Source organism: Rhodnius prolixus, unplaced genomic scaffold (assembly GCF_049639745.1).
Source record: "Rhodnius prolixus isolate KJV_2025 unplaced genomic scaffold, Rpr scaffold_4, whole genome shotgun sequence".
Taxonomy (NCBI): Eukaryota; Metazoa; Arthropoda; class Insecta; order Hemiptera; family Reduviidae; genus Rhodnius; species Rhodnius prolixus.
Genome location: NW_027411614.1, coordinates 3,261,128 through 3,286,961, shown reverse-complemented (window position 1 = coordinate 3,286,961; position 25,834 = coordinate 3,261,128). Strand labels below are relative to the sequence as shown.

At 33.4% G+C, this 25,834-nt stretch overlaps 1 protein-coding gene across 16 annotated transcripts in view; it reads left to right on the top strand.

Moving 5' to 3' along the window:
- by (focal adhesion protein tensin) overlaps positions 1-25,834 on the top strand; it is a 572,440-nt gene that overhangs the window by 440,298 nt on the left and 106,308 nt on the right. For all 16 annotated transcript variants that reach the window (XM_074132644.1, XM_074132635.1, XM_074132643.1 and 13 more), the window contains 3 exons: positions 6,901-7,116; positions 8,478-8,650; positions 18,938-19,087. In XM_074132644.1, coding sequence (XP_073988745.1) covers positions 6,901-7,116; positions 8,478-8,650; positions 18,938-19,087 — 539 coding nt within the window. The remainder of the gene's footprint in view (positions 1-6,900; positions 7,117-8,477; positions 8,651-18,937; positions 19,088-25,834) is intronic.

Here is a 25,834-nt window from a genome sequence, read left to right as displayed (position 1 = left end):
CCTGCGGATACGGTCTACTGTTTATGGCTGCTTCCATTCTCAAGAGTTAGTCTTTTACTGAACAGAATTATCTAGCAAATACTGTCTGGTATGTATGAGATAAATTTTCTACCATTTTAAAGAAGTTCAATCCAAACAGTTCGAGGGTTTGTTTTTTTAGCATTCTAGTAACGACCTAAAAGTCTTTCAAAATCACTTATAATTAAACAATTTTTGCTTTAACACTTGAAAATAGCTGGGAAATTCTGTTGACCCCAGTTCATTGGTGAAAATTGCCATTTATTAACCACGTTTGAAAAAATAATGCACACCCATTTTATTTTATTTTATTACAGAAGCTTTGAAAGTTTAACATCTGGCTTTTGCAAAATAAAAAATAAAACAATTTGAATGCATATAATAACATTAGCATGCGCAAAACAGTATTTACTGAACACTCGATGTAAGGCATCATTTGTGGCACGCAATACTTTAAACGTTTTTTTTCTTTTCTTTTCAACGGTTTGCATTATACTTTTAAGTGTTTGAAACGTTAACGATAAAACAGACGTGATTACCTAATTTTATCATTACAAGCAAAAAAAAGCATGCAATGATTTGTGGTAGGGTGTTGTTATTTATTGAAATAACAGCTTCGGAATTATGGTCATTTTTTCATCAAATATAATCCTTCTTCATGATAAATAAGTTCCTTCTGTATTACAATTATGTCAACAGAATCAATTATTCTATTAAATTGTTTTTCTATAATTCCTTTTGATTGTAGACTGGAAAGAAAAAAAAAAGGGGGGAATATTGGAGGAACTCCTTTAAATTATAAAAAAAAATCTGTGAACACTTAAATACATGACTTCCTCTTGCCATTTTTTCTCGTTGTTCTGACATAAATTACTTTTAACTTTGATTTGTAAAATGTTCTTAATTATTATTAACTGTGAGTCGATTGCTTTTAAAGTAATAGCTCTAAAAACAAATTAGCTGTGGGTGTTTCAAAGAAAAAAGAATGTTTTACAATTTTCTTAAGCCTCTTATAATATTTTTCGATTAATTGGTAGAAGATTTTTATCTTATTAACTTTTTTTTTGCTGTTCGTTTATTTTCACATTTAGATGAAATGAATCAACATTAAGAAGATTATTTTAATCCATTTTATTTTTGCATAAATATATGTCTTTTTAGGTTGTCTTCAAGTTAGAATGATGTTAATGTTTTATTCTTAATAACAAAGTTTTTTGTTCTTTTTTAGTTCACTCAGCTTTTGCTTAATTAATTTTATTAAAACGTCATCATTATTAGGAATTTTCCTGATCAGTAAACGAAGTAAAATAAAGAAATTTTTCACCTTGCAATAAAGTAAGAATTCCTGCAACCTAAGCCTGGGGCATTGTTTAAACCATCAAGAAAGGTAATTGTTGTATAAGAGAGGATAATGAATTAATGTAAAGTACTAGCACCAGTTATTAAAAGGGCAGATGTTGTAAGTTTTGTAAGGAGGGAAAGGGAAGAGGACTTGGGTAAAGTGCTCCAATAGTGAGTGGCGCAATATCCTAAGTTTGCAGTGGCATTTTAATTATTAATAATTATGTTGGGTTGGAAAAGGGCTCTGGTCTAGTTAGGGGGCTTCCGCTTCGTCCTTATTATTACCTTGCCTGTTTCACCTTCCTGAAGTTTAAAGTGCTTTTCCAACAAAATTTTGCCTATAATTTATTGAAGGGATGTACTACCAAGTTTTTGATATTATCGTTATCAAATGAATGGTTGTTTATTAGTTGATCTTATCCGTTTTCTTACTGTAATTAAACTAGATATCCTTTTCGTAGGAAGTGAAGCTAGCTCTATTTTCTCAGAATGTCTCGGCCTAACAACACAAAACAGTATTACTGAAAATACTGATTTCTCCCAACATTCTCACTACACACGTAAGGTCTGTAGAGATAGCTGTCTTGTGTTACTAAATGGATTTTGTAAACTTACAAACTATAGCCTAACATTAACTCGTACATTTACATATGTACCTACTCCTGTGGCCAACTCTATCGCTTAAGGGAGCCCGAATAGATCTTGCATTTTTATTTATATAGTAAAAGGCGCTTCGCCTGCAAAGCTAATATGAATTGTGGTACTGGGTTCGATTCCCGGTCTTTAGGCCATTGGATTTTATTTAATGGTGGTTCTCACTACACACGTAAGGTCTGTAGAGATAGCTGTCTTGTGTTACTAAATGGATTTTGTAAACTTACAAACTATAGCCTAACATTAACTCGTACATTTACATATGTACCTACTCCTGTGGCCAACTCTATCGCTTAAGGGAGCCCGAATAGATCTTGCATTTTTATTTATATAGTAAAAGGCGCTACGCCTGCAAAGCTAATATGAATTGTGGTACTGGGTTCGATTCCCGGTCTTTAGGCCATTGGATTTTATTTAATGGTTAATAAAAGAAATTTACAGTAAAGTATGTTTGCTAGTCGCCTCCGTTCACGACACCTAATTTGGTAGTTGGACGTTAAGCCCCGCCTGAAAAAATAGGCGATTACTTTACTTTGCTTTTTTATATAGTAAAAGGAGGAATCGTATTTGTAAAACACCTATAGCCCCCCTTACCTGATGATGCTTGTCTGAGTAAATGTTTGTTACCTCTACAGAATCACTTTCGAACTATCAAATGAGAGAATCATGAGGATTTCGTGCCGAAAAAAGGTTTTGCAAAAAACAGTATGTTGTGTGATTAGAATCGAGTTATATCAAAGACAAGAGAAGGTTGAGTTAGGTGTTCCTGTTCGTAACATAATAACAATTTACAACACAAGGAATAAAGAAGAAGAAGATTAGATTAAAGAAAAGTTAGCGAAACATATATTTCTGTGGCTTGGTGCAAGAAGTGCCAATGTCAAAAAAAGGATTACCAATGTACGTCCTCTTTGGTTTACCTGGAGGGGGGAAATATCGATGCTAAATTTTGACATTGGCACTAGTAAGTTTTAGTAACTCAGTTATTACTTTGAAATTGACTTTGGCACTCCTTGCAAGAAAAATTCTTATTGTTAATATACCAAAACAGATTTTTACTCATTTTTACCAAAATCTGACATTGGCACTTCTTGCACCAAGCCACAGATTTAATCGTAGCATGCATGTTCTTCGTATATCTGACCAGTATCGAACTTAGATCCATCATCAGAGGTAGATTAATAAGTTAAGTGCTGAGGATTACTCGTTTTGTCGAGACGGTAACGGCTGATTAATCTATGATTAGGTTTAAGTCCAAAACTGATCAGAAATTCAATTAAAATGCGTACTACGGACAGATAAAAAAATAAAAATAAATATTTAATTTAATAGTTGTCGCTGCTTGTGCAATATTATAAGGTTTACCGGATATAGACATTTTCTGGTTAGGTTTCTGAAGTGTTATTACTTTACATACCTTATCTTCTTTTAATAATTCATGCTAGTGAGCTTTTAAAAATTCATTGAATTCTCACCAGTTTCCTGAATCTAGTAAAACTAGTTCAAGTATACTAGTCAACTAGTATACATATATATACCTCAAATCCTTTGGGAAACTACTGTCTAGAAACCTCGCTGGCCACAAAGGTCATTTCAAGGATTTGTCCGTTTTTATTCCCTTTGGAGGCTTCGTAACTCCCTGGAGTTTTACAGTTGCCTATCTTTCCTACTTGACTCTATCCAGAACAAGAAACTCTCTGGACTTCTTTGGTGATAGAATAAATTTACGATGACCGGGGGGAAAAAAAAACTTTATACTTGCAGTGAAGTTGAAGATTATTCATCCTGGAAATTTTAGAAACTGTGATTTATTTTTGAAGTTTATTTATTATTTTTATAAATTTATTAATAGGAATATTGAATCTTTCTTAACATATGGTTTTCTAACTTTTCTTCTGTTTTAAAATACATTTTCTTAAACAATATAATTTATTGATAGCTCTTTAGATGTTCAGAAATCTTGTAATGTATAAATCACGAGCCCTAATGTATCTGTGCTACCATTTGGTATTGGAGAAAACCAATTATTTCTGTTGTAATCTGGAGAAAATATCATGGAGACATGTACTTCCAGTAAGAATTTGAAATGGTTGCAAAACTTCCCCCATTTAAAATTTAATTAATAGAATATAAAATTTAAAATTCAACATACGTACATCCAGTACTTATGAAAACCATAAACCATCATAGCCCGGAAATAAGGAGAATAATAACAAGCCACGTGCCCCCTATTAGGACCGGAAACTCTTTTATGACCCTTCCTTGGATGCTGCTACATTAATAGCGTGTAGGCCTGGTTTGTGCTCTCTTCTTGTTATGATTTTAATGCCTCCCCCTTGCTGTAGTCAATGCTTTTATGTATTTATATGTATTTATTTATTTTATGATTTAATAACAAATACTTTTTTTTAGAAAGCGTGTTCTTAATGTACAGTTACTTTTGTGTTAAGTATTTTACTGTACTGGTTTAAAAGCAGTTATGTTTTTCATTGGAGATTTATTTATATCTTGCTTATTTTGATTGCTTAAATATGAATTGATTGCTTTAATGAAATAACATCCAGAGATGTTAGAGAATGAGATTACCTTAAAGTAGGTAAAATATTTAAAAGTGCCTAAAAAAGTATGCCCTTCTGAAACTGTCCTTCTGAAAATCATGTGCCTAAAAAAATCAACTCCAAGCTATTATGATACTATATTCTGAACCTAACGTGAGAGCAACTAAAGAGCATTATTATTAGTTCCGGTGTTCCTAGGCATCGAAGCCAGAGAAGCTTATTTTTTTTTTTTTTTAATGATTTAAGGCGCGTCAACTTCTTAGGTTTTTGGCGCCCGGAGCTTTTTTCAGTGCACTGCCGGCCTCCAGACAGTATTATCTCGTTACAGACAACACTGTCCATCACCGGTGGACAGTGAGCTGTAAGAAGCTCCTAGGAAGAGAAAAATCTAAGGGTCAGCAGCTGCATTCGAATCCGGGACCTCCGCGTGGGAGTCCAGTACGCTAACCGCATAGCTAATCCCTTCCCAAGAAGCTTATTATATACCTAGTAATCCAGTAGAATACATCTCTCCGTTTTACCAACTCCAGGATGTTCTCCATCAGTCTTTGTTATGATATGACGAGGAATTCGCGTTAACTCTTTGCATAACTAGCAAAATAGAAAGCCAGTCAATAAATGGTAATTGTTTCCACAGATAAATTAATTAAGGCGAGCTAGGAATTCAGTTTTGAATTCAGTTTTTTTGTATTCAGACGGTTAGGGTTAATTTCTTAAAAAAGACTTCTGTCAAAAGGAACAAGAAAACTTTAAAGGGCGCAGTCAACAGTTCATATTCTTTATGACGAAGGAACAAAGAGTCCGCTTGCTACGGCTGTGTTATTATACGATAGGGGGGGGACGAGAGATTGAATCTCCCTAAGAAAAAGCATCCTTCAACATCTAGAAAACCTCGCACTGGTGTTTCAGGCAAGACCTATAGAAATTTTTTATTGATATCACGGATTATGTACGAAAAAGTGATTTGCTTTTGGAGAAAAATACAAAATTTTAGTTAATTTTTTTGTTTGTTGTATCCAGCAGTACACAAATATTAGCAATACTACACCCACATTGGGAAGGAGGACGTAATGAGAGATGCCAGCCATTGTTCTAAAACTCTGCTGGAATTAAGGTTTAATTTTGAGAACAGCACCGGGGGCCATGGCGGTTGATTTTAGGTGGCGGTATTATCTTGTTGGGATGTGGAAGAGTGTGTAAGTAAGTAAGCTAGAAGAAGAAGCCTGGTCTGAGCAAAGTTTAACCTAGATAAATGAAGTATAAGGATGGGATCCAGAATACTACCTTGCGGTGATGCCAGCCAGCCAGCTAGGTTAGATTTCATGCCTGAAAATTTAACGCCACATGAAATAGCGGGGGGGGGGTCTCGCGAGAGTTTAGTTATAGTTTATAAGGAGATATCAAGTTGCCACACCTTCAAAGCCTTGGAAACACGTACAGGAACTTTAGCTTTTATTTTTATAAAGGAACCTGGGATAAGATTTAGTAACTGGATGTGAAATTGATGAGAACTAAAACCTGTACGATAAAAGGGAACAATAACGGATCCAGGAAATATTATTTTTAATAAAGCAAATCCACAAAATAACTGGTGTGTACAAAAAATAATACTTTATTTTTAAATAAAATTGCCACCCAACTTGAAAACATATTAATTAAGGAATAATTTATTGATTTTTTGTTTTTATTTTTGAATTTTATCAAGTTTCAACATGTCCTCTACGAAGATTTTATTTTGTATTAAAATTTAGATTCTTTTTTATAGGGACACAAATTAGCACATAATTTTATCTTGTACACATAACAAGGACTGTGGCTCCCCCCCTATAACACTGTGCTAATTATAAATTCTTTAATTTAAAATTTAATACCTGAGGGGATATTTTTTTTATAAGTTTTGCCAAATATAGTATTGTTTTATGAATATGTAATTAATTATATCGTTACCCCTTATCTTGTTATATGTTAGTTGTATTAAATTATTATTTTCATTTTCGTAATTATACCTTATTAATTTCTCTTCATTTGGGCATAATTATTATTTCTTTCACAAAAAAAAAGAAGTTATAATTGCAATATGTTTTCCTTAATATATTTTTTTCAAATAACGGCTAAATAATTGAGCAGATTTTGATCATCTACTGCTGTTATTATTGAATGTTAATACTACTATTAATAAGTATATTAAAAATAGATTGTTTTTGTGTTTCTAGGGTTGTGTGGCCAAATTTGGATTCAAAACAAAGCGAGAAATTTATTTAATTCAACTTTATTTTGTCTCATTTGTTTTATTTGTTAGAAAGTAAATTTTCTTTTATATTTGTTTAAGGGTTGGCAGAGTGGTGGTGGCGGTGGAGGTGGAGGAGGAGGAGAAAGCCGCCCCCGTGCTAGAACCAGGGAGGCAGTTTCTGGAATGGATTTGACATATGTGACAGAGAGAATTCTATCACTTTGGTTTCCTTCAGATGTCAGTCACACAGATTATCGTCTTGGCCACCAACAGGCCGCACATATGTTACATAGTAAACATGGCTCTAGTTATATGGTAAGCATAATTTTCATAAATTAGACCTTGGAAATAAAAATCAAGATTCTGTATTTTATAAAAGTTTGAGCTTAAATAGATATAATGAGCGTTGAGTGTCGTTTTATAATGAGCGTTTTGAATAACGACTAGATTGAGTTTCTCTGGGGAAAAAAAAGAGATTTATTTTGGCATTAATAATATTCTTAAAACATTAAATTTCCAATACATAATTATTTAAATATTCTTCAATACCTGGAAAAAAAGAGAAACGACACTCAAAGTCGATAATTCTCTTCACTATTCACTGTTTCCAATCCTAACCTGTCCTTTTTTGTCCTACCCACTCTTCACTCGAAGCTACGAGCATGCGCTCTGAGAAAGACGAGGAAAAAATTAAAATTAAATATCTTACATAGATTTTCACGATAAGTGATCTTCGAAATCACAAGGCTGGCAAAACTGGTAATTTAACACATAAAATCTACTTGGAACGTGAAATTCCTTTCTGTTATCTTAAAGATAAAGATTCACTAAGAACTAGTTTAGAATTTGTACTTACGGGTTTTAAAACTTCAACGTCTAATTGCGAAAAAAAAACTTTTAAAAATACTGCATTTTTTTAAACTGAACGCTTCCTGAATGAACATTTGTTTATAGGGAGTTCCTGGGTACTAAGGGAGGAATTAGAAGTTTCCTCTAAGCAAGTTATTTGCTTGGCTACATAGTCTTAAACGGCTTAGAGGGTAGTTAGTGATTACTTGCAAGATACTATCTTACAAAAGATACCTTGCGTATCTTTCTATGTCAGGATAGAGTCAATCAATGAGTGCAATCATGATCAAAATGATTGCGTTGGTTATGCAGTTAAGTACGTAAATTCATCTTCATTGTAAATCACATCACTTGTGAATCTTTGTTTGATGAAAAAAATATATATATTTGTTCAAATTCTCCCGCAGTAAATAACATAAAATGGAATCATACTGCTTTCTAGTTCGACCGTTAATAGGTGCAACTGGAAGCGTGGATTTGTTAGAGGAAGATCCTCAGATCAAACTCTGTGTATCGCTTTTTTTTATTTTATTTGTTAGGAAAAAATGTTTATGTAGAGGATTCCGCCTCTCCACGACATCTAATTGGTAGATAGGCGTTAAGCTCCCGCTTGAAATTTATGGGATTACTTTTTAATTTACTAATCCCGAACTCTTTTAATATTTCATTTAGAAACCATCTTGGTAGGTTTTCTCTATTTTACTTATTTTACACAATTATTAGCTTAAATTATAAAATTTTTTCAAATTTATCCTGCTAAAAACTTGTTTTTCCCCCCTCATATGTTCTGCAGTGAATTTAAAGTTTTATTTCTTTTTCTATTTAAGGTGTTCAATTTGTCCGAACCTCGAGGCGGAACAAGACGCGAACATGCCCGTGTAAAGGAAGTTGGCTGGCCTCCTGATTTGGCACCACCGTTAGAAAGATTATGTTCAGTATGTAAGGATATAGATTCCTGGCTAAGTGAAGATCCATCTAGAATCGCCGTTTTACATGCCAGGTAAGGTACTTATAATTCTTAAAAAATTTATTTTATTGATTATCTGAAGAATTGAGAAAATTTCACAATGTATCACTCATAATCGGATCGTGTGGCCTAGATAAGACTACTCAGATACTTAATGTGCTTAGACTCCTCTTAAGACTAGTTAAGTTGTTAGGAGAAGGAAGGAGGAATAGGAATGATTATAGGGATTATGAATCATCCCTAGAATCTTAGGATCCCTTTAGGAGAAGAAGAGGGGTTGAATATAGATTCCCTAGTACTAGCAGAGATCTCTCCTGTTCACAGATAGCCATTATTATCTGTTCCCTATAAAATAAATTAATTGCCTTAAAAATATTGATTTTTTACTGGATTTTTTTGTTTTTCTCGAGTTAGGCTTTTAGAGAGCTGATAGGAGTTCAATTCTGCTCGTACAAGTAAACTTATAAGTATTGTAAATTCTTAATTTATTATAGTTTGAATATCTGATATTTATTTAAAAAGTTTTAGATGGGCAGCCGAATCAGGTTTTTCTCTTAAGTCTGGTAACAGATAAATTATTACTTAAGCCGCTTTATTACTTTATTATGAATCGTATTTAACTTCTTGATCTTTAGTCGTTAGGTCTTAATCAAATAAAGTTTTGTCACCAAATTATGACGTTTAATTATGACTTCATTTAAAAGCCTTGACTTTCGCTGATATTCTTCTTTAAAGGAAGCCTTTTTTTTTTTACTGATGTTTTAAATTTTAGTTTTAGGTCCTTCCTCTCACTCCAATTTATTTTTATTTTTGTTGACTCCTTCCCTTCCTGTATTGGCCAGCAATTTTGCCCCCTCCCCCATCCTTCACCAAGAAGATTGACTGTAATAACTGGCTGTCAAACATTGGAGGGCCTAATTTCAAGAAATATGGCCACTAATTAGTCTCCTCCAGAGTTTGCAGTTTGTCAAAGATAAATCAACCTACACACTCACACACAATAACTACAGTTATTAATCAACTGTAGTTTTTTAACCTACTGAAAAATCATAATTCTTGAAAAATATCGTTCATGCTAAAAAAAATAAAAGTTTTTCTGTTATTAATTTCACATAACTCTCGGAAGAACAATAATGTATTTGTGCAGTTCTAATTGTTATATTCAGTATAAATAAACTGCTAAAAAAGAAGTTAAAATTTATGATTCGGCAACCTACTGCAACAGTACTGGTTTAGTCAAAATCAATCAATCGTTTTGTTCTTAAAACATACATCGCTGTATTGTTTTACAAATTTTTTTAAAAACATTTCCCATCATTTAACTTTAAATTATTTATGATTAATGATCGAAAGTGCATACTTCTCAGTTTTCTTTTGCGATTTTCTTGACAACATCTCCGTTCCGTTGAACGGAATATGGTACTCTAATATGGTACCATATTCCTAGATATGGTACCCTAACCGCTCGTTTAAAAAGATCACAAAAGTCTCTACGGATCGTTTCCAGTGAAAATTTATTTTCTAAGAGTTTCTCCATTTGAGATAGTACATTGAACTGTGTGATAGCATTTGTAGTTCCAATCCAATGAGTTTTATTGGTTTTACCTACCATCTAAAAATTAATGAGAATAAAATTGAAAGTTTATGTCATTTCTCTTCTAAGTAATGTTAATAGCTTCTTCAAATATCTTTTCTTATTAAATAATTTCACATTTCCTCCAAAAAACATTTTAATGGTGATTATGTCCATAATATCGTTGTCCTTATCCGCCCCAGCCACATGTTTTATCGTATTCTTGAGACCATTTTCTTATTTCATCCTTCATCAGAGGTAGTTTAATTTAGTTCGCCATAGGGATTTCGTCCTTAATTTATGTCACCGTCTCGCTCTAAACTTCTTGGCTCTATTTTGTAAAACATCAATAGCTATAAAAAAAAAAAATGCAAATTGTAGTTATGGGTAACAAAATCTTTCTTTCCATTGTAAGAATGAATACAATACTTACTGTAAATTGTAAGATGTTGATTAAAATAGCGGACTAAGTACGTGGTTTCATGTTACCATAATTTTATTGTTATTTTAAATTATTACTAACACTTGAGGACAGGGGTCGGCAACCTATTTCAAGTAGAGAGCCATTTCTCCTTAAATAATTTTAATAAATCTTACCAAGAGCCGCAAGGATGATAAGTGTAAAAAACTCTGTAGATCATTTGTATTCACAAATTATTATTTTGTGATATTCAACAACATTTAATTGTTATTTATATTTATTTGAACATATTGCAAATTAAATAAACAAATAAATAATAATAAGTGTTTGAATGAAAAGGCGGCAGTCTTACAATATAATTCAAGTACTTTATTTTGATATTGTATAATTCTATTCAATTTCGAACCTATCGCATTTAGAATTATTTTTGAAAAAGTACCTTTAATAAACGGAATTTTCATTCGTTTCAATAAAATTAAAATAGAAAATATATTTTGGGCAGGCTGAAGAGCCACACAATTTGGATAAAAGAGCCGCATACGGCTCGCGAGCCGCGGGTTGCCTACCCTTGTTTTAGGACATTACTTTTTTTTCATTTTATTAATCCTTAGTTATATTTTTAAGGAGATTATTGTTTTCTGAAATGTAATTATTGATTAATCGTATTTCTAAATGGACCCAAAGTAGGCATATGGTTAATCAAATTGAAAGCTAGTCGAATATTTTTTTTGTAAAGTTTAGCCGTCGATTTTTGATGTTCATTAAAACTTATTTCGAGGGGAGTCCTATCATTCAGGTAGGAAGAAGTATCATTTGTATTGTGGAAACCTTTTTATTTTACTTTAACTGTAAAAATTTAAAGTTTTACCAAAATTATTTAATTTTTAAATTGGTTAAAAGACATTTTTAGTAAGAAATTTATTTTTCTCAAGCTTTTATAATATGCTTATTCAAAGATTACCATATGTATTTCCATATTCTTGTAGTTACATTTTCTACATACTTGTACTTGTAGGACGTGCTTAAAATTAAACGTGCTTATGATAAGGATTTTCCTCCTCGTGTGGAATGGGTTGCTGTTGCTATGCTTTTAGCATTAAAACTGTTGTTGTTAACCTTGCGATCTTATCAGCGACCACTTTCTTACTTAGATTCTCTTTTCACACCGACACGTTCCATTGTTCTTTTTTTGTTTTGTTTCTGAGTCTGTTTTTTAAGCTCTTTTTTTTAAAAAAAGTTGATAAAAGAGCTATGCTTTTTGCTAGTTTTGACCTTTTTTCCTAAAGCCAAAGTAAGAAATACATTTTTCTTGTATTACATTTGTTGAACATTACAAAAATTAGAACAATTAAAGATTTACAATTAGTGGAAATTAACATTTTCATTTACTTAAGAATTATTAAAATGAAATTTATAATATCCTCCACAAGTTTGGGCAATTTTAATTTATTAATTTCACAAGTTATGATAAAAGAGAGTGATCGTGTATGTAAGAAGTGCTGTGAAGGGGGGGAATGGGCAGAGACCACAACCCGTGGTTGGAATGGTGGACCACTATGAGAAGCGTTTATCCTCTGGACCGCTGATAGTGGCCACTCACGGGAATGTGTAGGCCCTATATATGGGGAACACTTCATTCATTTGCTGGTTAGGTCAATCTCCCGGTTCTAACTGACCTCATATCTCGCTCTTTTTCTTTATATATGCTCTCCTTCTTCAAATTACTTTGCTAATATCCTTGTTTCTTATAATTTAATAGTTTTGTTTCAAAACTTTTTTTCATTCATTAAATTATATGTCTTGGATGTAGTTAACGTTTCAATATAATTTAGTTTTCGTGGAGCACTTTAGAAGGAACTTTTTCAACTCAGCTGTTCTTGCCGTAAGTAGAAACTTACGGGAGTAAGAGTTTTTATATAAAACTCATCGGCATTTTGATTGGTTTAAGATGTTAGTTAATAGAGACTTACTCTTTAAACTGCCCTTTGGCTTTTTGTTGACTATTTTCAGTAGGATCATTTTTAGATTATTTATTTATTTATTTTTAACAAACTCAATGTAATCTCAAACTTATTTTTGTGTGCCACAATTTACATTTTTACTGTCGTACTGGTCGTCTTTAGACCTAAGTAAACAATTTTTCAGTGTATAGTTATACCAGTTTATTTGCTCACTTAATAGTAAATTAGATTTTTTTTAATAAAACGCATGGATACGAGGCGTGGCTTTTAAAATAACGAGACTATTGCTGTAAAACATTTTATTTTAAATTTATACATATTTAGTTATTATCACCTTCAATATACACCCCTCCCCTATCCTTACAACGCCCCATGCGAATTTACCATTGTTCGGAAACAGTGCTGGAAGTCTTTTTCAGTGAGCTCCTGCATGACGCGTGCCGCTTTTTCTTTCACAGCTTCAACGGACTGAAATCGTGTTTTCCTTTTAATGCAGATTTGACTTTGGGGAACAGATAAAAGTCACATGGGGGGGGGGCCATGTCAGGCGAATAAGGCGGATGACCTAAAACTGGGATGTTGTAATTGGCTAGAAACTGTTCTTGACAGACAATGCAGTGCGAGCCGGCGCCGTTGTCTTGATGGAGAACCCCGTGACTTGTTCTTCCACAAATCGGGTCGTTTTTTCCGTTACTCTTTCACGGAGTTGAGCAAGCAACTCACGGTGGTGGTAATTTTGATTAATTATAATCGATTTTTTCATCCGTTTTGGACACGTGGAAGGGCGATCCGAGCGGTCATCATCTCCGAAGTCTTCACGGCCGTCTTGGAAACGCTTGAATCACTCAAAAACTTGCGTACGTGATAAACATTCATCGCTATAAACTTCTTTTAATAAAAGATAAGTTTCAGTAGCGGTTTCACCAAGTTTCATGTGAAATTCCACGACGATTCGTAGTATCATGTTTTCGGCAAAACGAAACTAACACTTCTTACACAATCGACGGTTCCGGTCAGACTGATTTCTGTACAAACACGTGAGACGCTGCAATCAGAAAGAGAAGGCTTTACGTTGCACAGCTGTCGGTCGTTAGGATTTGGCGCATGCATAGTTCTTCTGTAACAGCATCAGTCTCGTTATTTAATAGCCTCGTATATTTGATTATTTCAAAAAAAAAAACGAAAAGTTTCCCTCTTATATCTATTTATAAAGTTTATTCTTCTATCCATTATGATTGTATCAATAACACATTACACTTAGATCTCAATCTGTTCCCTATAAATAAGTAAATTGTAATGTATTTTTTTTAGACGAGCTTTACTTCCAACTACCAAATTAGATGACGTGGAAGGAGACGACTAGCAAACATTCTTTACTATAAATCTCTCATTAAATAAAGTCCAAGCCCTATTTAGAATAGAACACAGCGCCACAATACTTTTAAGCTTTACGAGTCTCGCCTCTAACCGTTCGGCTACCGTGGTGCCTTTTATTTTTCCTGTATATTTCCGAAGTTTCATGCCAGATTTTCTTTTCATTCCAACACTGTAGTCACTAAACGTGCACTTATCCTTTTTGATGCTTGTAGATAATGAATGAATACCACGACCCAGTGAGTGGGTGCGGCGGTATGTATCGTGTTTCGAATTGCACAATAAGTGAATTCTCTCATCTTTTATGTATTCATGCATGATTTTCATTTATTTTTAGACATACACGGTAATTTTTTAAAATACATAAAAAGAAGGAAAATATTACGCTCTTAAGATTGTGATGAGATCGTTCTTGTTAATTACTACTTAATTGTAGACGGCATGACATTGTTTTTCTTCTGGTAATGAAGTAATTAAAATATTCGGCCATTTTTTCATGTCTAATTTGTCTGTCAGATAGTAATTATTTTCCTGGAACGAGTTTCATGATTACTGGGGAATTGTTGAAAATTAAAAACAAAAAATAAACTAAAATAACTTGATGTACCTGTAATAAAAACCTGAGTATTGTATTATTGTTAATGCTAATTACTTTTATAAGTATGCTGCTCAAACAATTCGTTGAAATGACCATAAACAGATATTGATTTAATGTTCAATATTGTTCCTTTGATAATGATAATAGTTATAAACAAAAAAGAAGAACGGTCTCTAACAATGAATATTCACAATTAAACGTAGTTGGTGAATGGAAACCAAGCGGCATATAATTAATTGTGAAGAGATTTTGTGAATCCCTTTGTGTTTGGTGAGCTTTACTACTGTATAGGGCGCATGCTATAGAAGAGCTTAACCTGCTTGGGGAGCTGCTCTCTAAAAGCCCCTTTTCCTACTATTAGTGTCTGGGTAGTATGGTTGTTAGGTAGATAGCCCTTTGGTCGTCGGGGCTTTTCTACCTTGTTCCTCTTCACAGGAGACCTTGCCCAGCTGTACCACTCTGTTGACCCACACAAATAATGCGGTTAATTCTACACATCAGTTTCTCTATCTCTCTTTCTCCATAGAAATTCCAGACCATAGTGTGATGTGGTCTGACTGTCTTGGTACAGAACAAGGCTGCTTCTAGGTGATGGCTGTTGCAATATATATATATGGTAAAGAGGGTATCCCCTCTCACACTTGACCGAGTATATTGAAGAGGAGGAAGTGGGCATTTTCCTCGTGTCTCCTGGTCCCCTGTGTGATATGGTTGTCCCTTTTCTCTTCCTACGGTAAACCCAACTATCCATTTATGTAAATTAGTTGAAATGGGTGACGCTCCCCATTAATTATTATTCACCCTTTCTATTTCTCCCTCCTTTAACAAAAATAAATGTTAAATTACAAAAGTCTAAAAATATAAAAAAGTACAAGATATTTCCCCACTCACAGAATTGATTTATGAATTAGCATTCAGATTACTTTTTTAACTTTTATCTTTACCTCTATTTTACTTTCGTGTACTTCTCTTGAGAGAAAGTACCACAATTATTCTACTCGTATTAAGACACCCTTACGGCGAAGACCCTAGTTTGAGTCCCAGCTAGTTATCCTTATCTAGCAGCTCTCCATCCTAGTAGTGGGCAGTGTAGTTAACTAATCTAATAAGGATTTGACAACGAAAGATTGTTTTTGTTTTAATCCATTAAGTATTTTGAGATTCAATCTATCTATTAAATTGTTGCCAGTAACAAGAGAACACGGTGCGAAAGCAGCTAGCTGGCTGTGCATAAGTAAGCTTCGGTTGTCAATGCAATGACTCTCAGATAGTAAATCATATCCAGCGCTACGATTTATGGAAGCTGTCTAAGTCACCTATCATCAACCCATTTTGAAGTTTGTGATGATGAAAAGATTGGACCAAAGAAGGCATTCAATTCTTCTCCCTTTCTTTAGTTGTTGACCAGCTAACTTGTGTGCTTCTTAAGTTGAGACACATGTCTGCCAAACTTCTTTTTTTTTTTAAATTACCTCTCTTTTAATTAAAACTAATCCTAATTTATTGTATGAAACGGAACTTTTTTTCTCGCAACATCATTATATTTGCATTTCATTAGAAGAACTTGGCCACGTATATCTAAATCTTAGAAACAAGAAGCAACAAAAACAAAACAATAAAAAACATGTGAAAAAACACGTGTGCAGAATAACTAATTATTACTTTCAGCTTATTAACTTTCAAGGATGAGCATTTTCACTGTACAAAATGCAAATTGTTTTTAGATAATAATCCATTTTCTATGTTATAAAAGAAACCGTCGCCTACAATTATAGTTTAAAAAATAATTAATGAACATTCAAAATTCATGTGCAGCATTAAAATTTAATACAACTAAGGTCCTACGGTATTTGTGAAGTAGTAAATAAGATGCGTGTATTATAATAGTACGTTGTGATTATGCATTATTAATTTAAAATTAATTCAAGGAGATTAGGATTAACTAATTGTTGTGATTATCTAAGTGAAATGATAATCCATTTATTTAATTTTCCTAAATTTACTAAAAAGAAAATTAATTTGTGTAATCCAGACAGAAGCGTTTAAAAAAAGAGCAATAATGTCTAATCCATTGTTGCCTAAAAAGATCTATGGTGGCTTCCTTAAGCCTTCGTTTCCTTTTTTTTATATGATAATAAGGCTCTATCGTGGATTGGTCTGCTGTCCATGGTGATCCTGAGCCTAGGGACTTCTTATTCCTATGGCTAATAGCTTAAGCCTGGCGAGCTCTCTGTACATTTCGCAGCGAACTGCTGTGTATCCCAGAACCCCAACCTGATAATATGGGTTGTGGGCCCTCCTTGCTTACTCCCTTAAGTAATTAATTTGCAGAATTTGGGGGCATTTTTTTCGCACAATAAGGATGTGCGAAGTTCTTGTTTGCTTTGTCTAAACTCCAAGAAAAGTAAGTGATCGTTGGGGTGTCAACGTGTATATTTCCCGCGATGTTAGGCAAGTGAGGGATACTTTTGCAAAGAAGCGTAAGGTCCCTGAAGTTTTTTTTTCTGGAGGTTTATGGCTTACCATATATCCCACTTTGACTTGGAATATCCTGTTTTTAAGGTCATAGCGTTACGGTCATTGTATCATTTTGTACCGCTGTTTGAAAATATATAATAAATTATTCAGAATGCAATTAGCAAAACTTGATAAAATATTAATAATAGAATACATTTTCAGCCTACCAGGTCCATCTGCAACGTTGGAACAATATTTTTAATAATGAATAACGAATTTAATGGTTAATGGATTCATAGATGGGCTAAATCAACAGTAAAAGCTTTATTGCTCTGCATACTCAATTGAAAATTAAGTTGTACTCAATTTTTCTACGCATTATTTTTTTTTTTAATCTTTGTGCTTTTTTTAGTATTATTTCGTGTTTAAAGTTGAAGGAAAATATCTTTAAATATCTGGGGCTCTTTCGACTAGTTCTAATCCTCTTGTACTACTGTCTCTCGCTTCCTCTGACACCCCTAATATTCCTCGCCGACTGAATTGCCAGTGGCCCCGCGACTTCCTTGTAGGCTGAATATGATTTAGGAATCATTATTCTCCTATCTCTCCTCTCTCCTCCTCACACTATCCTCCTCACATTCTCCTCTCTCCTATAGAGAGTGCTACCGCTGGGTAGTTTCTCTCCTCCTGCTCTCCTCCCGCACCAATTCATCATACTCTCCTATCTCTCCTCTCTCCTCCTCACACTATCCTCCTCACATTCTCCTCTCTCCTATAGAGAATGCTACCGTTGGGTAGTTTCTCTCCTCCCGCACCAATTCATCATACTCTTCTCATTTACTGATTGTATACAATATATACAGATTGTAAATTACAAATAAATTTTAAAAAATATATATATCTGGGCAGTTTGTTTCTGTCTTATAAAACATAATACAATGTTTAGATTTTTAGCGGTCTTCGGTCTGTTTTCCTCTTATTACATGTTATTTTGATCCTCTGCATTACACCTAGGCTCTCTAGAAATATCTATGTAGTTCTGTGAACACATTGTGGTCTTATAGTGTATAGTAAGTTTTTTCATTTCTTATGAACCAAAATGCTTCCAAGACCTTGTATGCAGCAATTTATTTTGATTAACTTGAAACTTATTCGTAGAAGTCGTCCTTAGCAATCCATGCTTACCGAGACAAGCGTAAGTCAGTGAAGATCTAAGTTAAGATGTAACTAAGGAGGTTTCATCGATATCCTTCGGTTAATTAGAGAATGGAATTGAGATTTGGGTCGTCCTGACTTAAATTTCAGCGTGATTTGTGAAGTCCGTGTCTCCTTTCTAAAAATATACAAAGTTATTGCTTTTAGTTTACGAGTGCACTACTTCCACCTTCAAAAATTAACACTAATTAGAATCAGTAAAAGTTAAAAGATTAATAGGTTAATGATTTTTATTTATTAAAGATGGTTTGTTTAGGAATTTCTCTTTTCTTTCTCTTCTTTTTCAAATATTAATGCAACTTTTAAAGAAAAACTATTTCTCAGTAAAAAGTTTAAACTAATGTAAAAAAGAAATATACAAATAAAAAGTATACCCAGAGATATGTATGAATTATAAAAAATAAACAGAACAAATTGCTAGGGAATTTACGAAACAGTTTATTCTGATATAAGTTCAAGATTAACTCACTAGATGTCATTTGCTTACATTTTGTTGAAGCAAGCTAATGCGATGTTGATTATGAACTTGACCTGGAATAATATTTTATTACATTTTAACAAATCATTTATAATCGTATTATTTTACGTTTCACAATTTAGAATAATGAAGTTATTATTGTCATTTCAAAAAAAAATCGAAGTTGATTAGCTTTTTTTAAGGGTTTTTTTTTTCCATTTATTAAAATCTAATAATGATTTTTTTTTTTTTATGTTAATACAGAGGTAGTCGAGAAAGAATAGGAGTAGTGGTTGCTGCTTATATGCATTATTCCAGTATTTGTGGAAGTCCAGAACAAGCCTTGGACAGGTTTGCTATGAAGAGATACTTGGACCACAAGGTCGGCGACCTGGAATTACCTTCTAACAGAAGGTGTGTATTTTTTACCCTTATCGCCTTTTATTTTTTTTATTTTTTTGCATAAATATCAGTATTAATTTTTTTTGGTAAGACTTTTGTTATTTAATTTCTTTATTAGTTAACTTGAAAGGTATGACGGAGTGATTGTGACGCGGGTGCAGAAGTTTGATTGTCAGTTAACTCAGTTTTCCCTGATCAGGCATTCTCACGACGTGCCCCACTCTTGAAACAGTTGGAGAACTGAACTCCGCGGAGTTTTTCGGTTTTCCTTATTCTCCATGCTCCATATTCTTTTGAATAGCTTTCTTTCCCAAACATTGAACAGCAATTGCTCAACTTTTCTTTATAAGTTTCCCAGGTTTAACAACCATAATGTGATAACTGGTACTTAGCTTTGTGACTTAAGCTTCTAAACTTCAGTTTCTGGTTTCCGGGGAGCGAAAAAAAAAAACATTGTTAGTCAGCGGTTACTCATGCTTTTTTTATTTTTATTTTTTCAGTTAAGTAACTGTTCTTGGTGACCACAGCTCTCCAAATTCAGAAGATGTGATCGCCTAATTTTACTGTAGCACCTTCCGTCTTATCAGCATTCCTTGGAAGTCTTCATATCTTTTCAATGTTAATATTAAGACTAGATGCAGCCTCTAACTCTTATAATACTTAATGAGAGAGCTATCCAATGATCTCACTGGTAACATAACGTCATCAGAGTACGCTAAATGTTGTTACATTCTCCAGTGTATGGTCCCGCTTAGGAGGAGTGATATAGTCTCCTTGCCTTACCCGGTCCTTAACTTCAAATTTGTTTGCCAGTATTCCTTGCACTTGGACCTTAAAATTGCATGAACTACTTGTATCCTCAGTCTAATGAACACGTCTGGGAATATAACCCAACCCAGGGAAAGTCCCTTCTTACTAATAAAGGTAATAATACCTAGTATACAATTAAATTTATTTATTAAGAACATTTCAGTTTTCTTTATAAAAGAAATAATAATAGTAATGAAAAAGTAATGCAAAAAGAATTGGAACTTTCATTTATTTATCTTACGCTTGGTTATTATTATCTCTCTTGACATCTGCAACGTAAAAACAAGAAAACCTTTTAATCCTTTGAGTAGAGTTCTGTTAAGCTGAAAATCTTGGGATGCTAGCAATCTTTGACTGGAAGTTAATTAAGTGGCTTGTCTGCGTAAAATCCAGTGGTCGGAGGTTTATGTAAACAGTCACTCTCCAGTTTTCTGGCTGAGCTCCAGTTTGTTCTCTTGTAAATAAAAAGGTTCTCTCCCAGATCTACTTAGAATATATATTGTAAAAAGTCTGTTATGAACACCCACATGACTTCCGCTACCGCTAACTACTATTCTCTAAGCTTTATAGCTATTTACAATTGAATTTAAAATATATTTAAAAGGTGCCACGATAACCGAACTGTTAGATGATAGACCCACAAAGCTAATGTGTATTGTGATACTGGTGTTCGATTTTCTGTCTAGCCTTTGGAAGCTTAGTGAAGTACTAGTATGTTGGCTGTCCGCCTCCGACCACGACACCCTGGTAGTTGGACGTAAAGCCTGACTGAAGAAAAAAGGCATTATTTTACTTTTTACTTTTACTTTTGCAATTGAATTTAAAATAAAAGTAGCCTTAACAATTTAAGGGAAGGAACATTTTGAGGAAAGTATTTTAGGGGTAACTACTTATTAGAGGAGAATGGAGCAAAATTGTTACCTCTATAGTTGTTAACAATCGGAGTGAATTATTAGGCATCTTTGTTTGTTTGTCCATTTTTCACTTCTATTCTGAGAAACTTCCTCTCTTCATTGTCTTGAGCCATCCCCCTTCAGGTCAACTAGGAAAGTGTGTGCCCTCAATTGTGTTACAAAAGTGCCATCAATAAGTATAGATATATTGTAGCGTAAAATATTGCTGCACAGAAAGAATGCGAATGGAAGTGATTGTGGGAAAATGGGTGGGGGGGAAGACCTCCTGCAAAGTGCCCCTTTCTTCAGGATTGTGTGAAAGAAAGAAAGAAAGAAAGAAGAAGAAGAAGAAGAAGAAAAAAAACTGTGTGACATCAATGTCACTTACCAAGAACATCGCCACAATAAAAGACCCTTACAGACCTGCACTTAACCTTCAAGAAAATTTCTCTTCTTAGTTTTTTGTCCTTTTTATTTTTTTGCTAGAAGTTATGTGGCTCTCAATATTTTACTTCTTCTTGTTGCGGATCTTGCTTTTAAGGAAATTTTTGGAGTAAAGTTGGGCACCAGACTTATCTTTAAAGTACATTTTCACTAAATTGTACGTTCTTATTATCAAATTAATACTATTGAAATTAATTGTTGTTCACTCTTTTGGTGACTGATTCATAGTTTCAATAGGATTGAAAAAATAACTGCCATTTCAGTCTAGTAAAATTTATTTTGCCGAGCTTTCGACCTAGAGACTAGGTCATCTTCAGGGCTAGTTTAGAAAGTAATACTATTACATTTCAGGGTTGGTGTGTCTTCTGTCTTGTCTGTTCATGGACTGAACTGTTCATAGACTGTTCAGTCCATGAACAGACAAGACAGAAGACACACCAACCCTGAAATTACTTTCTAAACTAGCCCTGAAGATGACCTAGTCCCTAGGTCGAAAGCTCGGCAAAATAAATTTTATACTAGACTGAAATGGCAGTTATTTTTTCAATCCTATTGAAATTAAGTATGTCGACTGACCTATGTATAGTGCTGTTGGTTGTAACGTTTGCTAATTGATTTTCTTTAAAATAATATTGTACTTCTTCTCACTATACTAAAAGAAGTTTTATAATCGTGCTGGTTTTTCGACTTTGAATTTTCACCTTAGTTAGTGTAGTGTGTGGCAAAGAGAATATAAATGATCAAGAGACTTTTAAGGAGAAGTTTTATAATCGTGCTGGTTTTTCGACTTTGAATTTTCACCTTAGTTAGTGTAGTGTGTGGCAAAGAGAATATAAATGATCAAGAGACTTTTAAGGAAAAAAAAGGACAGTTAGAGCTGTGATTTCAGGACGATATTAAAAATCTGAGTGGAATGAAGCAAGAAGAAACGCGCTTAAACGGCATAAGGAAGAAGAAAGACTCATAAACTCATGGATAAGATCCCAGGTTCATATCAGAACAATAATAATTAACCACCAAGACAAGAAATGAAGATTTCGAAAACTAAAAATTTTCCACCACAGTATGAGACATTATAGCAATATTGTGATTAACTGGGAAATTTATTCATCTTCAATCCACTACTGTAAGTAAAAATAAAAGTAATGTCCACTTTTCCAGACCATTGGTCTTTACGCGCTACCGATAGATGTCGTGGCTAGCACATATTAATACACCTTGGCAGCAGCAGGACCAGTCAGTCCTCTATCCTCTGTTTTTTTTTTTTTATCTTCCCTTCTTTCTTCTTTTCTAGCTTTTTTCAACTTTTTGCATCACTGACCACGTCGTTCAACCATGAAAATTTTTTGGTGGCTTCGCTTTTCCTTGTGCCATTTATTTTTTTCCCCCAACTTTGTCAAAGGTGATTTCTTGCTCTCCCATTTTGAAATTGCTTACCTAAACCTTCCTATCTTCAAAAAAAAAAAAAAAAAAAAAAAAAAAAACTTCTATCAGATCCTCATCAAAATAACGATAAGTTCCTCACATGAACTTGATGATATTGACCACATTCTGGTGTGCGCTTAACTGAAGAATTGTAAAAGAAATTCTTCGGTGTTTTTCATTCCAAGTAGGGTGAAGGGACCAGTAATTGACTGCTTAAGAAAAAATTCGAGTTTAAGATAGAATAACTTCCGTTATTTTGGCTCCAGGTGTAGGTTGTAAAATTGTACCGCTCCAGTAGGATGTACTTTATTTTATTAATATTTTAAAAGCAGTAAATTCGATCTTTATGTCAACCAAAAATGACTTTATTTGTAAGTATGTCAATGACCCAGTAATTGACATACCGAATTTTCGGTGGAACTAGTGTTTGACATGGAGTGGGACCAGTAATTGACATACAAATATATTCATGAAATGACATAAGGTATGCATTCAAAATCACTTTTAAATCTAAATAAATCACTTAAATCACTTTTTCAATTGGATTTATAACAAAAATCAGTCTTATTCATAATTAATTACAATCAGTTCTTAAATAGGCAAACCTAAATAATCTAATATTTTTTCATCGTTACTCTTTTTCATGCAGTTTTTGACGATCAACCCTTACACAATTGTCCTACCGGACAATCTAAACCAAGACAGGTAATTTGAAGAACAGCCCTTTCTTTCAATAGTACCAAGGCGATATTAGCTAACATGCTTGTTAGATCGTACACAATGTCTGTCGGCTCGCTTTTATTTCTTTCTCTCAACCCTTCCGCTCTCTTATCCTTTCAAGTTTCCGCTAAATATTTTGTTACTTAAACCTTTTTTTTGGGGAACTTTTTTGGTTCTCACTTTACCAAACTCTACTTCCGATTAGACTATGTGGTCACATCCTTGTTTTATTCATTCCGCCTATAACGCTGCTACCGATCGCAACTACGCGACTTTGTGTTCGAGTTGTTGGTGCTTTCTAGTGAACCAAATTTCTCCTAGCTTCCCTTCTTTTGGAGCGCTTCGCTAATATTTTCCACAATCTGTGCTGCCAGTGTCATTTGCTTCGAAACCAAACTATCTGAATGTAATTCATTCTTACTTTCTGCATCTATTCAGTATTTTATTGTTTATTATTACTGTGTTACCTCTTGGGCACATGTATATATACATTGTGTGCACGTTCCTCGCGTCCCGCCACAGGTTGTAAGCATTCGCACTTATAACAGTAATAAATAAATGAAACGTCAATGAAAAAAAAAACTAGATTAAAAAATATATATCTGTTATTGACTCTTTAACTTGGAAAGGATAGGTATTAAAATACACATACCTACAAATAAACCACTGATATTCACATAACTAGGTAACCAATTGACAAAAATATGTGTTATTAAAATAGGCACACCATAAAAGAAAAAATGAATGAAAAAACAAAATATTCTTTCGGAATACATAGGAAATGAACATCATAATATATCTTATGTAATTGATAATTAGCCACTTGAAATCACAAGCCATTTGATAACCTCACGAATTAACGGTTTTATTAAATTGGTAACGTTCTCCATAAAGTAGTACAGGGCGATCCAACCTTCACGACTTTGGGGATTAAAAATGGTTTTCATACCGATTTCATTTTTTTTTAATACAGTTTAGCCTATTTAGCCTATGGGATGCTATATATTCGTCTTCGGTCAACATGTCTGTCAATTAGTAAATACAATAGATCTTACAATCTTTTTTATGTTATTATTGTGTAACATCACAAAGTCACCAACTCTCCACGTATGTTTGATTTCGCACCTGGTACTTCTCTTGAGGGAGCTTCATTTTTCCCCTGGCCGTTTCCTTTGATGGAATTCTATGGTTCAGCCATTTCCTCCCTTTCTTCTTTGTCATGTGGCTAGGACCCAAAACTGAGGGAGAATGAGAGATTTTCCAACTCCGATAAGTGGGCGTCGTTTTTATTAGGCACGTAGGCCTCGGAAGCTGTTCTTCGGCGATCACGATTATTCCAGTTTGTTGTTCATACATTGTTGTTCTCTACAGAATAATCATTCTGCATGCCCTCTTGAAATAAGGCGTACATTTGCTAATTCATTAATTTAAACATATTTTGTTGGAAGTTTTACTATTTATTTTGCCGATTTTTATCAATGATTTTATTTTACAATGATTGAATTTTTAATTATAATAAAATTTATCAACCTATCTTACCATTTTCCCTGGAAGTCAATCACTGGTCTCAAACAAAAAAGCTGTAGGACTAGTAATTGACATACATGTCAATTACTGGGCAGATTGCCGTTTCAAGGACCAGTGATTGACAGCCCCATTTTAATCCTCAATGCTTCTTATAACTAAAAAAAAAACTACATAAATTAAAGCTACAAGTAATACTAATTATAACAGAACATTGATAACCACACGAATATATGAACAAATAAACGAAAAATAAGAAAAAAGAAAAATTATTTTCTTATCAATCCTCCTTAGCAACGGCTTGTTTTTTCCTTGTTTTTGAACTTTTAACACAAATAACTTTCCACTGATACCAAGGAACCTTCCAATAATTAATATTTTTCTGGAACTGCTGCCCAAAGGCTTCTCAATAACGAAATTGAAAGAATCACTACTAAAAACGGCTCATATCCCTTATAATACCAGTTTATTTCTGGTATGTCAATTACTGGTGCCCAGTCAATTACTGGTCCCTTCACCCTATATATTTTATTAATTTAGAAAAAAAACAAACAAATTAAGACAGTGTTTTGGTGAAAGAAATAAATAGCTTAGAAAAAATAATTGTAAAAATTGTTTTTCTTCCCAAAAAGTTTTTAATAAAGGAAATTGAGCATTTTCAAAAATACAACAAACTTCATTTTTGTTTTTCTTAGGTAAAACTAAATAAATTTATTTTACTTTTTTGTCTAAAAGTTTAGCACTTTTAAACGTTATTACAGAGAGATGTGGTATTTGTTAATGATACAATTAGTATAAATTTAGAAATTAATAAATAAGTTTTAACAATTCAAAAAGTTTGGTTCTTTGAACAATTGCTACTATCAGATGGAAAGTGGTTTGTTAATTATGTAATTAATTTTTTAATAAGTAAATTTTGAACTGTCAAAAAGTTGGTTCCTTG